Raw genomic sequence first — 13,501 nt, 5'->3', positions numbered from 1 at the left:
CGGAATTATCCAGAAATAATTACATAGTTGCTTCTCAGAAAACCAGACTGCCCGGGGCCCACTACAGGCAGTGCGGAGGTCCTGGCCTCCTGCCAGGATGAGCAGGGAGCACAGCCTGGACTCCTCAGCCCGAGAACCCGCGCACAGCCCTCAGTCACGAGAACGCTGTGCGCGGGGGTTGGGGAGGCCTAGCAGACAGACGGGGTTCTTGGACCACAGTCTCATTTCTGGAGGTCACCGTGGTCCTCGGCCACATAGCTACAGGTGTGAGGCCACGTCCGGGGGGGGAGGGGCTCCTTTTCGTGTCTCCTCCTCCTCCTGCCCCCGCCACGGGGTCCACTCTGGTGGCTTGGCTGCTGGCCAGGTGTGTGCTGCAGCCGTGGCCCGGTTCACCCGCTGAGCCTCCCCTCAGGTCCGTTTCTTTGAACTGCTATGGAGGGATTCCGGCGCTTTGATTTTCTGAGGCCCCGTTTTTGCAGGACGGGCCGTGCCGTGAGCCTCGTAGGGACGTGCTGGCTCACTGCCGAGGCAGCAGTGTCCTGGGCCGCTGGGGGCAGCATGCGGCGGCTCTGACGGCTGCCTCTGCCCGCCGCAGGCCTGGTGTACGACACGCTCATGCTGAAGCACCAGTGCGTCTGCGGGAACAGCAACAGCCACCCGGAGCACGCCGGCAGGATCCAGAGCATCTGGTCCCGGCTGCAGGAGACCGGCCTCCGGGGCAAGTGCGAGGTAGGGCCGGCGCTGAGGGTGGGCTGTGCGGGGAGGGGCTGTGAGCAGTTCCCTGGGGAGGGCGGGCAGGAGGGTGCTCAGGCCTGCCTTCTGGGAGGGGCCCGGGCTCTTCCCCTCCAAGCCCAAGGCCTCCCTGGGGGAGGGCCTGCCTCTGCCCTGTAGTCGCTGCTGCCCCTGCGGCCTCTGCGCCCCTACTGCCCTCTGCGTGCTGCTCAGCTCTGACCCAGCACAGCTTGCTGAACCCCACGGATCCCCATCTGCTCCCTGCCGTGCCCCTGGAGGCGCTTTCCCGGGCTGAGCTGCAGCCAGCACCCCGGGCACACGCAGGCCGCTCTCTGGCCTCCACCCGGGGCCGGGACCCAGACCCACGAGAGGGGGGCCTGCTGCCCTTCCCCTGGTGCTCTCCCAGGTGCAGAGGGTCAGGTTTGAGGCAGCCCTCGGAGCCCACGCTCCTGTGGCGAGGCAGCGAGTGTGGGAGCAGAGTCGCAGTCCTGTGTGGTCCGACCGGACGGAATTGGGTCACGGGCACTGTGCCCCCACCTGCTCTTCGTGGAGGGAGAGTTCCAGCTGGTCCACTGTCACTCCGCTGCCTGGGATAGGGATGGCCACGCTCCCTCTCAGATGAGGAGGGGCCCCACCTGCTCGCCCACTGGGAGCTGGGATTCCCGCTGCCCACACGTGGCTGCAGTTGTCCCCTGGCCCGTGAGGACAGGAAGCACGTGTTTGTCCTCCTGACGACGGAACAGCGTTTTCACCAAGCGACTGGCTCGTGCTCTGGGCCCCGGGTGTGGCCATCAGGAGGGGCGTGAGTGCCGGAGGCCTGGGCTCAGGGTCCCCTTGGTGTCCTCGTATGTGGAGCACCCATTTCCCAGGGTGTCCTAGGACGATGGCCCCAGCCCTCAGTTGCCCATTAAGTGGGACTTGCTGTGTCCCCACACATGCTAGGAATCCTCGTAACCCCAGGGATCTTCTGCAGAGGAGCCCTGGGAAGCTGGAGTCCCAGGTGAGGGCACACCGTTTACATCCATGTGCCACAGCCGGCGCTGGCGTGTTCCAGAGCCCCGCCTGCGTCCCCCACTCCTCCAGAAGCTGCATAGTTAGGCACTTCGGTCCCCATCTTCGCCATGTTTTTGATGACACGTGGATTTTGGAGGGAAAAGAGGTGCAGAGGCCGGGTCCGTATCCCTGTCCTGGAGTGCCCCTGGGAGGACCGAGCCCCGGGCTGCTGAGGGGGTCGGCATCTCCCTGCTGGCCGGAGCTCACCACTGGAGGGCAGCGTCACCCCGGCGGACAGGCTGGGACCTCCTGTTCCTCCTCCTGCCGTGGCCCTGGGGTCCTGGGGCCCTGGCCCTGCCCCTCTGCAGGGCTGCTGGGGCATCTGAAGTCCTGTGACCGGCTTCCTGTCCCTCCCTGTTGCCCCCAGGAGGGCCACTGAGGCCAGAGGACTCCAGGGTAGTTCCACAGCCAGAAAAGTCAGCCTGACAAGGTGGGGTGAGACATGGAAACACGGGAGAATAAGGGCTCTCCCCTTTCCTGCCGCCTTTGGCGCTGTGGGGGGCGCCGGCCTGTCCTGGCCGATGGCTGTAGGGGGTCCCCAGAACTGCGGGACTTGGGCACTGAGGAGGAGAGGGGCTTGTGGGCTGTGGGGTGCAATCCAAGTCAGCAGGATGGCTGGGAGGAGTCTGGGCTGCAGCATGGGGCCCCCACACAGCACTCAGGGACCCAGGTGGGTGCCCCCATGATGGGTGAGGGTGCTCACTCAGCCCAAGGGGCTGCCGTGACCCTTCTGCCCTCGCCCTGGCATGGTCTCCTGGGTGGCAGAGTGCAGGCCCAGCCCTGGACACAGTTGTGGGAACTGGCTCCCGGCCTCCGGGGGTCCCAGGTCTGCCTCGTTCCAGGTGGGTGGTGAGGAGCACCTGTGGGGTGGACTCCTGTCCCGAAGGCCACGGAGCAGGTGCATCTTCCCTGAGAGCTGTGCCCCTCCACACGGAGGTGGGGACAGCAAACCCGTGGTCACAGGCAGCTCCAACCACTCACTCTGCTTTCAGCCCCTCCCTCAGCAGGGTCTCTGGGGAGCAGCCCCCCTCCGCCCCCATGCCCCGGGGGGTTCAGGGCGAGAGCAGCCCAGGCTCCCACCCAGCAGCAGGGCCTGTGCTCCTCCAGCCCTCAGCCCTGGGGTGGGGACTGTTAACCCGACTTCACCTCCTGAACCACGTGCTGGAGGGGGAGGCGGGTCGCTCCACTAGAGAACAGTGACTTAGGCTAATTTCTGGGAGAAACCTCAAAACAGCCAGGAGTCTTCACGTGAGGAATCTTAAACCAAGGAGAAATGCAGATGGACAGGCAGGTGGAGCCCTGAGGCCAACGCTGCGCTTCTCTGGCCTTGGGAGGCGGTGTCCGCCGTGGCCAGCAGGGCAGGGCTTTGAGGCCGGATGGTTGCGGGACAGTGAAGGTTAAAGCGTGAAAGCTGGGCTTGCCCTTTGAAACTTTTTCAAAGTTATAATCAAAGTATAAACCCTCTTAACAGATTTTAAAACTAAAATAAGATGTTTGCTTTTTATTTTGCAATAACCAAACAATTTCCTGCTCACGCCCACGTGCAGCTCAGTTTCCTTCAGGTGGTGGTTCTCCCTTGAGCCCCGGCCCTGCACACGGGAGACGTGAGCGCCCTCTCGCGTTGTGTCCCCACAGTGCGTCCGCGGACGGAAGGCCACCCTGGAGGAGCTGCAGACCGTGCATTCGGAGGCCCATGCGCTGCTCTATGGCACGAACCCCCTCAACAGGCAGAAACTGGACAGTAAGAAGCGTCTAGGTACTCCGAGGCCTTCCTGCCTTACGCCAGGGCGGTCCCTGCCCTGTGCTCCCGCAGCCGCTCTGCACCCGCCCCCGGAGGGCAGCCCTCGAGGCTGTGGCTGCGGCAGTGAGTGTCGCCCGCCGGGCGCTGCCTGGGCAGCCGGGCAGGGCAGGCTCTTCTCTGCAGGCCGCCCGGTGCTAAGGAGAGGCGCCGGAGGACCCGTCCACACCCCGGCACCCAGGGGCGCTGGCACCTCGCTGTGTCTGATTGTCGGGCAGGAGAGGGTCTGGGAGCCCCTGGCCTCCCCGAACCAGGGGCAGCAGAAGGCAGACCCTCCTGCTCGCTGCCTGCCGTGAGCCCGCTGTCTGAGCTGCCCCTTAGGGCCTGGGGGGGAGGCAAGGGGCAGTCTGGAGCATAGGCTCCCAAGCCTCCCCGGGGCTGAGGACCGCCTTGCGGGTTGGAGGTCAAGAAACCTGGGCGGAAGGGAGGAGCTTTCTGACGGGCATGCCCTGCCTGGGAGGTAGGGAGGGCCACCGTTGGGGGTTTCAGCAGGGGCTCCCGGTGCAGACCCACCCTGTCAGGACCTTTCTGGAGCTCGCGCGCGCTCACCTCCGGGCCACCGAGGGAGGCCCCCACAGGCTTATTTCTGATCTGGAGCCAAAACAGGCAGAGAAGGCCTAGGAGTTACAGGCACTGGGTTACGGGCAGGGGGGCAGTAGGGACTGGGCACTGTCCCCACTTGGTTCCGTGACAAATGTAGGCACAGTCGGCTCCTCCGTGCGCCGGCTCTGCACTGTCAGCTGTGACCGCGCAGGGATCCCGCTGCAGCGCGGCCTGAGTCCCCTCCCTCCCCGGCCCAGGGAGCCTGTCTCCGGGCCCCCAGCCAGACAGAAGTGGCCTGTGCCCTCAGTGAAGGTGGGCCAGTGAGGAAACATCTCCACTGTCCCCCACGGCCTTTTTTTTTTTTTTTAATGCCCCATTTATTTTCTTTTTCCATGTAAATTATATTGTGAAAGGGGAGTGCCTGAAACTAACCATAGTTTCAGTAACTGTGACTCCGTCAACGGTTCACGGTTTTCCCCGTGGAGAGGGCGCTGCCTTACGTAGCTACAGAGGTCTGTTCTTGCTTTGGTTTCGTTCTGAGAATTGTTGGGTCCATGTAAGGGCGAGAGGAGGGCACTTTCAGACACGCGAGCTGCCGAGATTGTGCCCCACCCAAGTGGAGTGAGACCCCAAGGCAGCGCCCTGGGCCCTGGTGGCAGCAGGAACGTGCTGCCCACGGTTCTGGGGGCTGCCGGCCAAGATCGGGGCCTCTGCACTGCTCCCGACAGCCGTCCTCTCGCTGGGTCCTCGTGGTGGAGCGGGTGAGGGCTCTGTGGGGTCCGGGGCGATGGGCACAGATGCCGTTCAGGAGGGCTCCATCCTCATGACCCTGTCCCCTCCCAGAGGACCCGCACGTGAACCTGGGCGATGCAGACCTTCCTGCCCCAGCAGCCCGGAGGCCAGTCCCCACAGGGCAGCCAAGCAGGTCCCAGAGGTGCCGTGTTGCTGTGCAGAAGCCTCGGGCAGGGGGCTGAGAGCCCGCCTGTCGGTGTCTCCACCAGGAAGTCGATGCCACTGGACCTCCGTGGTGCCAGAACCAGGGTGCTCAGGGGCCAGCCCAGGGTCCCCTCTTACTTTCTCTCATCCTGGCCACGCCGCTCCTCTGCCCACTCCTGACCTGCTGCTGGGGCCCAGCTGGAGCTCGCAGCAACCCCCCAGGTGGTCCCCCCAGAAGGACAGGTGGGCCCTGGCGGGCCAGCCCGGGCCCGGTGCAGAGCTCTGTGCCCCAGGGTGCTCGGGGAGCCCGGGAGAGCCGACGTCCGCGTGCACAGACTCCCTCCGCTGCCCCGGCCTGGGAGCCGCTCCCTCGCAGAGGCACCGCTGCCCTCTGCTCTGTTCCTGCTCGCTGGCCCAGCTTTCACAGCTCAGCTGCAGGAGTGGCCTCGAGGGAAGTGTGGGCAGTGCTCCCTCAGGGGCGAGCATGGGCCGTTCTGTACACCCAGCAGTGGGCATGGCCCTTCTCACCCTCAGAAAGCAGCCCTGTCTCCTAGCTGTGGGGGTGTTGGGGTGCCCAGGCCCCTCACCCCAGGGGTCACAGAGACTGGGGAAGAAGGCAGGAAGTCTGCGCCGGGGTGGGGACCAGGGCTCCGGCGGAGGGCCGGGAGACTAGGACAGGGGTGCAGAGAGGGCAGGGCACGTCCAGAGATGAGGCAGCGCCAATGGGGGGGTCAGAGGAAGGGCATCGGGCCTAGAGTCAGACAGGGCTTTGGAGAACTGAGTCTTCAGGGACGAGGACAGCAGGCGATGGGGAAGTGTCCTCAGTGGGAGGAGCTAAGCAAGGAGGCCCCGTTCGGGAGACCGCCACACAGTGTGACGGGCAGCGCCCCATCCCTGGAGTCTAGTCTCCAGGACCCTCCAAGGAACGCCTCAGCCTCCAGCGTGGGGCTCGCCACCAAGTGTCCTTGGGCGGACCCAGGAGCCCTGACGCCAGCGCTGCAGGGGCGTCCGTGAGGCCACCGGGCAGCGTCAAGGGTGTGTGTGTCATGCACATCAGTGACGTCAGTCATTCTCCTTCCTTCCTCTCTGCCACTCACGTCTGTGGTTTCAAAATCTGTTCCCCACTTGGGATCCACTTTTAAACTGCAGAGGGTTGGCCGAGCCAGGACATGTCGCTGCCGTCCCCGAGTTCCCAGACGCGGTCACAGCAACTTTCTCCCATACTGACCATTGTCAGGTGTCTGAACACTGCCCTGTGGCTCCCTTCCTTCTCTCACCTGAATCCACAGATTCCTCAGACCCCAGGCAAGGCCCCTGTGACTGAGGGCCGGGGGGCGCTGATGGGCCACCCTCCTGGGTAACCCTGTAAGTCGGGGGTCTCTTCTGATGGCGGCGCCCTGAAAGGAACCTGGGAGGCTTGTTCCTGTGGCCTGGGTGCAGCAGGCCTTCCTAGAAGGCCAGCTTCGTGCGCCGTGCAAATGAACGTGAAACGCTCGTCAGCAGGGAGGCCTGAGTCTACGCCCGTTCCGGAGAGACCCCTGGTGTCTGAAGGGCCAGTGTTCCGGCTCCGTCCCTTGTTTACGGCGGGGAGGCTGCCGGGGCCCTGGGACTTCCACCGGCACGAGGGCCGGCGGGGGGCTCGCTGTGGGGCCAGGTGACAGCCAGGTCTGCTCAGACGCAGCCTCTGGGCGGGCGGGTTTGTTCCATGCGCGGTGCCCGGGCTTGGGCTGGAAGCCAGAGCCCCCACAGGCCCCCGCCCTGTGAGGAGGGTTTTGGAAGCCCAGGACCCGCTGCCCGCTGGGTGCCGTCCCGCCCGCAGGCCCCGCGGGGGTCCAGGGTACACCAGCGTGCCCTTGGGGAGCCCACGGCCTCTGCCCGGCCAACCCGCGCTCCAGGCGCGCCGGGCCTCGGCCGCTGACCGCGCTCTCCTCCTCCCCGCAGGCTCGCTGACGTCCATGTTTGTCAGGCTGCCCTGTGGGGGTGTTGGCGTAAGTATTTCTTTAATGTGTAAATAACGTCCTGTTTGTTCTTGGGGTCCCGGCGGTCACAGAAACCGCTGCCTCGCTCGGCAGATAATCGCTGCCAGGTGTTTTCCATAACAGGCTGGCGGTGGGGCTGCCCCCGCGCTCACACGTGTGGCTTCAAAGGCCTCGTGAGCCTGGAAGCGTTTGATGCCTGGACGCGGGCACCGTCCTCGGGGAGGGTCGTCTGGCACCCACGGCTCGCCTTAGGAAGTGGGGTCGGGGGCGCGGGCGGGTCTTCCCTCGGTGGACCGCAGTCTGCTCATCCCGACTCGGGTGGTGTGGACACCCGTTGGTGGGCGTGTGTGGGTCCTACCCATTGCCCTGCAGCCCCCGGCCCCCGTGAAGCTCCGAGTGCAGCAGTGGACGTTTAAGGGCCGTGTGAAGTGGGCAGGGTTGCCGGCTGGGCTGTGTCACAGCTTTTCCAGCAGGGACAGTGCTTTCCAGCGGGCGTGGTCAGACATGCAGGCACGTGGGGTCCGGCTCCCGCCACACACACACCATGCTGGGCTGAGGGCGGGGCGAGCAGAGCCGCAGTCCGGAGGGGAGGCCGGGAAGTGACCTCTCGGACGGTGCAGCCATCGGGCCAGACACGCACGCAGGGTGTGCGCGTAATTACAGATCGCAGGGTGAAGCCGAGGCCTGGGTTCTGTTATGGAAATGAGACAAAATTGCCTTCTTCCTGAGTCTTTACAAAAATCGCTGCTTTGAAAATTATCCCGTCAGAAGGGGAGTCGGCAGCACTTACTCATCCAGCACAGCCCCTCCTAGGGTTGTTTTATTCTGAATTGTAAGTAGGCTGCAATCTCTTAATTCGGGGCAAATTTTTGGCCAGACTTGAAAAAGTTTGGGTTCACACAGCCCTGCAGCCAGCGCAGTGCAAGGCAGGACTTGAAATTTGCAGACGAGAGCTAGGCGGGGCCTCGGGCCAGGGCCCCCCACACACACAGCGGGACGCCAGCCCAGCTGCCAGCTGTCCAGCGCCCACCTCATGCCTGGCCGTGGGAAGTCCCCACGTGCCCACTGGGCAGTGAGGGGAGCCTGTTGGGGAAATGAGCTGGAAGAGTGAACCGCAGGCCGTCCCGTGATTACCTGTAACAGGAGGCAGGGCCGCAGGTGCAGCCGCAGCCCTCCTGGGCCTCAGCGTCTCCGTCCAGCCCCGGGGTCCTGGGCAAGCCCAGCAGGCCCCCAGCCTGAGCGAGGCGGGAGGGTGCACGCAGCTGGTGAGGCCGCAGGAGGGGCGGCTTTGTTTCCCTGACACCTGAGCACTCAGCTGTGGGGCCCGTCCTTCCTAATGGGATGCGCAGAGGTGACATCGGTCACCCTTCTCAGACGGAGTACAAGGCACCGCTCTGCTCTCCCCCGGACCATCACGGGTTTCCCTCCGGGGCGGACTTGGTGAGTCCCTGCCTGGCCAGCCCTGGGTGCCCTGGCCCCTGGTCCACGCCTGCGTTTGCTGCAGGACAGCGTGTGCGGGCCCTGCCCTGAATCCGTCATCGCACTGCCGCCTCCCGACGGGCCCGAGCCTCAGGGCTGTGGCCCGACCCTCCCAGGCTGGCCTGGGGCTGGTGACTGGCAGCTGGAGCCCAGGCCTGAAGCCGTGGGGGGTCTTGGGTTCCCTGGGGTCCCCTCTGGGGCTGGGCTCTGTCCCCAGCTGTGGGCAGGGTGCTACAGGATGCTGGGTGTGCAGGAGCAGAGCACAGACCAGAGCCTGCACTGTGTCTCTGCATTGGTGATGGCCCTGAAGCGCAGTCGTCACCTGAGGAAGAGAGAGAACCAGCCCAGAGGGGCTGCTCTGCGTCCAGGGCCGTGCCCGCGCCGTTGCTGACGGGGGTCCTGCAGCGGGTTCTGTCTGGGTGGGCTCCGGGAGCCAGGCCACCAAGAGCAGAGGCCGGCCTTGGAGGGCGGACGCCCAAGTTGTGGGGGCTGGCGGGGCCGGCAGCGTTCCTCTGACATTTGGAAGCTAAAGAACAGAGAGGCTCGGTCATTGCAAAGAATAACGCTCACGGTGTAACACTCATCAGACACGGCTCCAGCCCCTCGTGAGGGTGTTTAAAATCCTCTGGCTTTGAAGATGAAGCTTCAAGGGTTTGTTGAAGTCCACCCGCCCCACATGGCGGTCAGTCTCTTTGTCAGGTGGGCAGGAGCCCGTGCGCCTCTGCACACCTGCCGGGGGAGGTGACAGGCACAGGTATGGCAGCACCGCCTCTGAGTACAGCCACCTGGGCCTCTGCCTCTGGAGTCCCACGAAGTTCAGCGCTAGAGGAGGTGGATCGGGGAAGGGGGCCCTCCGATTGGGTGGGCGCTGCGCTGAAGGCACAGTCATCTTACTGCACGACTTCTCAGCCGTCCCGGGGCCGCTGCGCTCCCGGCAGGCAGGGCGTGCATGTGGCTGGGCTCTGCGCCCAGCAGCAGTGCGCTTCATCCTGGCCCTCTGCCTCCCACAAGGAGACACTTCGCAGAACTGGGGGCCAAGGTCCATCTGCTTTCTCTTCCACACTAACCAGGGCTTTAAAAACTTGAGTTCACCTCAATAAATAAAGCCCCACACAGGCAGAAGGTACCTGGCCTGTCTGTGCCACACGCATCATTGTTTGACACAGAACAGCAAGTGGGCAGAGCGTCGGCACAATCCCCTGGGACGTTCATGCAGCCCCTGTCCCCTCGCCCCCCACTCACACCTCCTTCCTGCAGAGCTTACCAAGTATTTGCTCCTTCTGATTAAATTTGGCACAACTAGGACCATAATTTGGAGAGACTTCTTATGTTTCACTTTGCTAATTGTTTAACTCAACTGCGTTTGGAGTTGAAAAACGGGGTGGGGGGACTGACCAGGTGGCCTTGATGTCCTTACTTTTAGCTCCAAGTGTGCTGGGGCCATTGAGAAAACAAGTAGCACCCAGAAGGGGTGAGACCCAGGCGCACTGTTTTCTGCCGTACCGATCTTTCCTTCTCGGTATTTCCTGGCGCGTCTTTAAGAATCAGCAGGTAGTTCTGGAATTGGTGCGGAAGAGGCAGGTGCTCCTCTACGGGCTCTCGGAGGCCGAGCCCACGGCGGAGCGCTCACTGCGGAGAGTTGTTTCCACAGGTGGACAGCGACACCATATGGAACGAGGTGCACTCGTCGGGGGCGGCGCGCCTGGCCGTGGGCTGCGTGGTGGAGCTGGTCTTCAAGGTGGCCACGGGAGAGCTGAAGGTCAGTGAGGACGCGGCCGAGGTGGGCTCCCAGAAGGTAGCCTGTCGGGACATTGCCAGGAGGAGAGCTGGGGAAGGGACAGTTCCTGAGACTCCCCTCTGGACAGGCACGGCGTGACTGGCGGGTGGGTTGCTCCCACCCAGACGTAAAGCGGGGACCCTGTTCTGTCAACCACTGTTGAATCAAAGGGAGCGTTTCCCACATTTGTGGAACGCGTCGTGTGGCTGTCCTCAGAGAGTTGGTCCCTCAGAGCAGAGCTGTGGGAATGCCTCTGAGGACGTGTGTGTGCGTATTGTCCGCACGGACCTTTTAGAGACTGAAACTGAGAAGTTTTCAAAAAACGTACGCATTTGAAAATGGCGGTCTGGCTTGGACGTGCATGGAGACGGCCCGCCCCATGCGGACACGGGCCCGGGGCCAGGAGGGCTGCTCCGGGGCCCTGAGGCGGCCGCACCAGACTCAGCGAGTGGGAGGCAGTGGCAGTGCGGCACCCGTGGCCGCCGCTGAGCTTTCGTTCCGTGGGGACGGTCGGCACGTCACACAGGCCCCTTGTCCACACGCGGCCCACTGAGCGCTGGGCTTTTGGACTTCGGGGCTCAGGGCGAGGCGCAGGTCTCCCTGGTCCCGACGCGTTTCCGCACAGGGTCGCGCGCAGTCCACGGGCCCGGCTGTGCGGTGCAGGGAGGAGCCCGAGGCCCACCGTGGCCCCACAGGGTCCCCCAGGGTCCCCTCACCTGTGCTCACTTGAAAGCCCCTCGGGGCTATCCCCCTGGGAAGACGGGCTCCCTTTGCTAGTTTGAGAGAAAGTCCGATCCACGCCTGCGCGCGCCTGCCTGGCCTCCGGCTACTGCTCCCAGGAAAGCATGGCTCCTGCAGGACCGCTCACGCGGGACCCTGACGGGCGGGCGCTCAGTGTCGGGGGTTGACAAAAGGCACCCCGCAAACATGGGGAAGTCACATGGCGCCTGCGGCTTTCCCAGCCGCTGCTGCCGCCTTCCTGTGGGGGCACCGTCGGGACCCAGCCGCGCGTCCTCACCGCAGCCAGCGCAGTGGGGGCGTCAGGCCGGCGCTCCGTGCCAGCCAGTGTGGGAGGGGCTCCCGAGCAGATGTCCTCGCCCCGTCCTGGGGCTCAGCAGGCCTAGGCCACACGGCCTCCGTTGGCTGCTGAGACCAGGGGTGGCGCCGTGTGCACCTTGAGACGCTGTACCCGTTGCCGCAGCAGCCACCGCGCGTCTGCGGCAGGCAGGTGGGAGGGGCAGCGCCCTCCAGCCTCCCGGTGGCAGTGGGCTGCGTGCTTCCCACGCTGCCCACTCCTTGTGACGTGAGCTGCGGTTCATGTCAGGGTCAGGCTGGGGCGTGATGTCTGCCGTAGGCCGAGCCCCTTCGTGTCCCCTGTGTCTGGCGTCCCCATCAAGTTGCTTCCTGAGGGGAATGGCCCTAATCATGGGGGGAAGGGGTTCTTCCCAGCCCTCCCAGAGGCCCTTGCTGCGCAGCGTCCCCCTGGCCAGCGAAGGTCGAAAGTCAGGGATGACTTCCCCTTAGCAACAGTGATCGCCAGTAGACTCCTTGGAAAGAAGGGGCTGGCCACCCCAGCCGCGCTCGCCCACAGCCCTGTCCTGCCCGGTCTGCGCCGGGAGCCGCGTGGTGCCACGTCACATGCCCTCTGAACCTGCCGACATCCCCTCCGTGGTGATTTTCTCACTGACGGAAACCAATCTCTCGTCCCTGTTTCCCATGTGGTGTCGTGTGCAGAACGGCTTCGCGGTGGTCCGCCCCCCGGGACATCACGCGGAGGAGAGCACACCCATGTGAGTAGACGCGGCCGGCGGGGGGCGCCGGCTGGGCCCAAGGGCCCGGTGCAGCGCCGGGGTCAAAGGTCGCCTGGCAGCGGGCTGTGGTGCAGAGGTGACCCCAACAATGGCCCAGGATGAGGGACCCACAGAATCAGCCAGAATGAGTCTTCTAGTTGTTGGGTTTGTTTCACAAACTGGGCGCAGAAGCTTGAGTCGCCCTTCATGAGACTGCGTTCCCGGTCAGATCTGTCAGCTCGTGTCCGAGGACAGCCTCGGGGATGGCCAGGCCGGCGTCCCGGGTTGCGGCCACACGGCCAGCTGCCTGTATTGTTTCGGGGTCTGGATTCCCCGGGCTGTGAGCACGCACGTCCGAGGCGTGGGCGGGGCAGGGCGGCGCGGGGGCAGTGCGGATCATCTGCCTGTCATGTGCGTGGAGAGCAAGTGACGGGCGCAGCCCCCACCAGCGCAAGTCTGGGAGCTGGTGCGTGGCTCAGGTGTGCCAAGTGCCTTTGCTGCCTGGGGCTGAGGTGCTGCCTCGTGGGGCCCAGGAGCCCCCGACCCACTAGCATGATGGGCTCCCTGGGCCAGGAGACAGACCGGCACCAGCATTGCTGTAACAGAACCCTGGGCTGCTCCGACCGAAACAGAGCCCACGGGCTGTTTAGTCAGGGGCCCGACTGCCCGCCGCCAGAATCATAACTCTGAATACCAGAGTTTGGTGAAAAGAAAAAGAATTGTTTATTTACACAAAGTCTTGCCTCCCCCTCCCAGACCTGGCCAGTCTTAGGAAAGTCAGAGACACCGTTTCCCTACTTCCTAGGCACAGTTCAGCTTTACCAGCAGCTGCCAATCACTCAGTTCTGACTGGGGAGGCCCTTTCTGTGCTGCGGTGCCCTCCAGCTCTCAATGCAGGGCCGCCTTGATTCTCAGCCTCCTTGCAAACTGCCTTCTTCCTGCAAACCGCATGGATCTCCTCTCCTTCTCCAAGCAGCCCGGCGAGAGCTTCTTAAAGCCGCCTGGAGACCCCTGCTCCAAGCCAGATGGAGGGAGCCCACAAGAGCCAGAGAGTGAGGGCGTGAGGGCCGGAGAGAGCCTGAGAGAGAGCCTCCTAGAGCCAGAGCCAGCCCAAAAATGTCCGCAGCTGCTTCTCTCTCCCTCCCTGCCTCCTCTCTCCCCCTGCGTCCTCTCACGCAGTGGGTGTTGCAAACAGTTCTGACCATTCACAGAACCCTACGTAGGCTCCGTCTGCTTCTTCCGTACCCGCCCACAGTCCAAGGTCCCTCCCATCTTCCTGAGTCTTGGAAGTAAAGCGGATCTTTGCAACAATGTTTCCAGCCACTAGCTCCAGGCCTGCAAGGGCATCCTGAAAGCTGCTTCCCTTTCCCCATCTCCCAGCCGCGAACTCTGGGGTTCGTTTTTGGACTCCCCT

General features: G+C 64.2%; 1 protein-coding gene across 1 annotated transcript in view; it reads left to right on the top strand.

Annotated features, from left to right (window-relative positions):
* Positions 1–13,501, top strand: part of HDAC4 (histone deacetylase 4) — a 192,114-nt gene that overhangs the window by 157,403 nt on the left and 21,210 nt on the right. The window contains exons 15-19 of the mRNA XM_090285259.1: positions 596–729; positions 3,421–3,541; positions 7,004–7,050; positions 10,172–10,279; positions 12,032–12,087. Coding sequence (XP_090141385.1) covers positions 596–729; positions 3,421–3,541; positions 7,004–7,050; positions 10,172–10,279; positions 12,032–12,087 — 466 coding nt within the window. The remainder of the gene's footprint in view (positions 1–595; positions 730–3,420; positions 3,542–7,003; positions 7,051–10,171; positions 10,280–12,031; positions 12,088–13,501) is intronic.

This window comes from Furipterus horrens, unplaced genomic scaffold (genome assembly GCF_987537825.1).
Source record: "Furipterus horrens unplaced genomic scaffold, mFurHor1.1.pri manual_scaffold_1, whole genome shotgun sequence".
Taxonomy (NCBI): Eukaryota; Metazoa; Chordata; class Mammalia; order Chiroptera; family Furipteridae; genus Furipterus; species Furipterus horrens.
The sequence above is the reverse complement of the archived record's forward strand: the minus strand, read 5'-3'. Positions and strand labels throughout refer to the sequence as shown.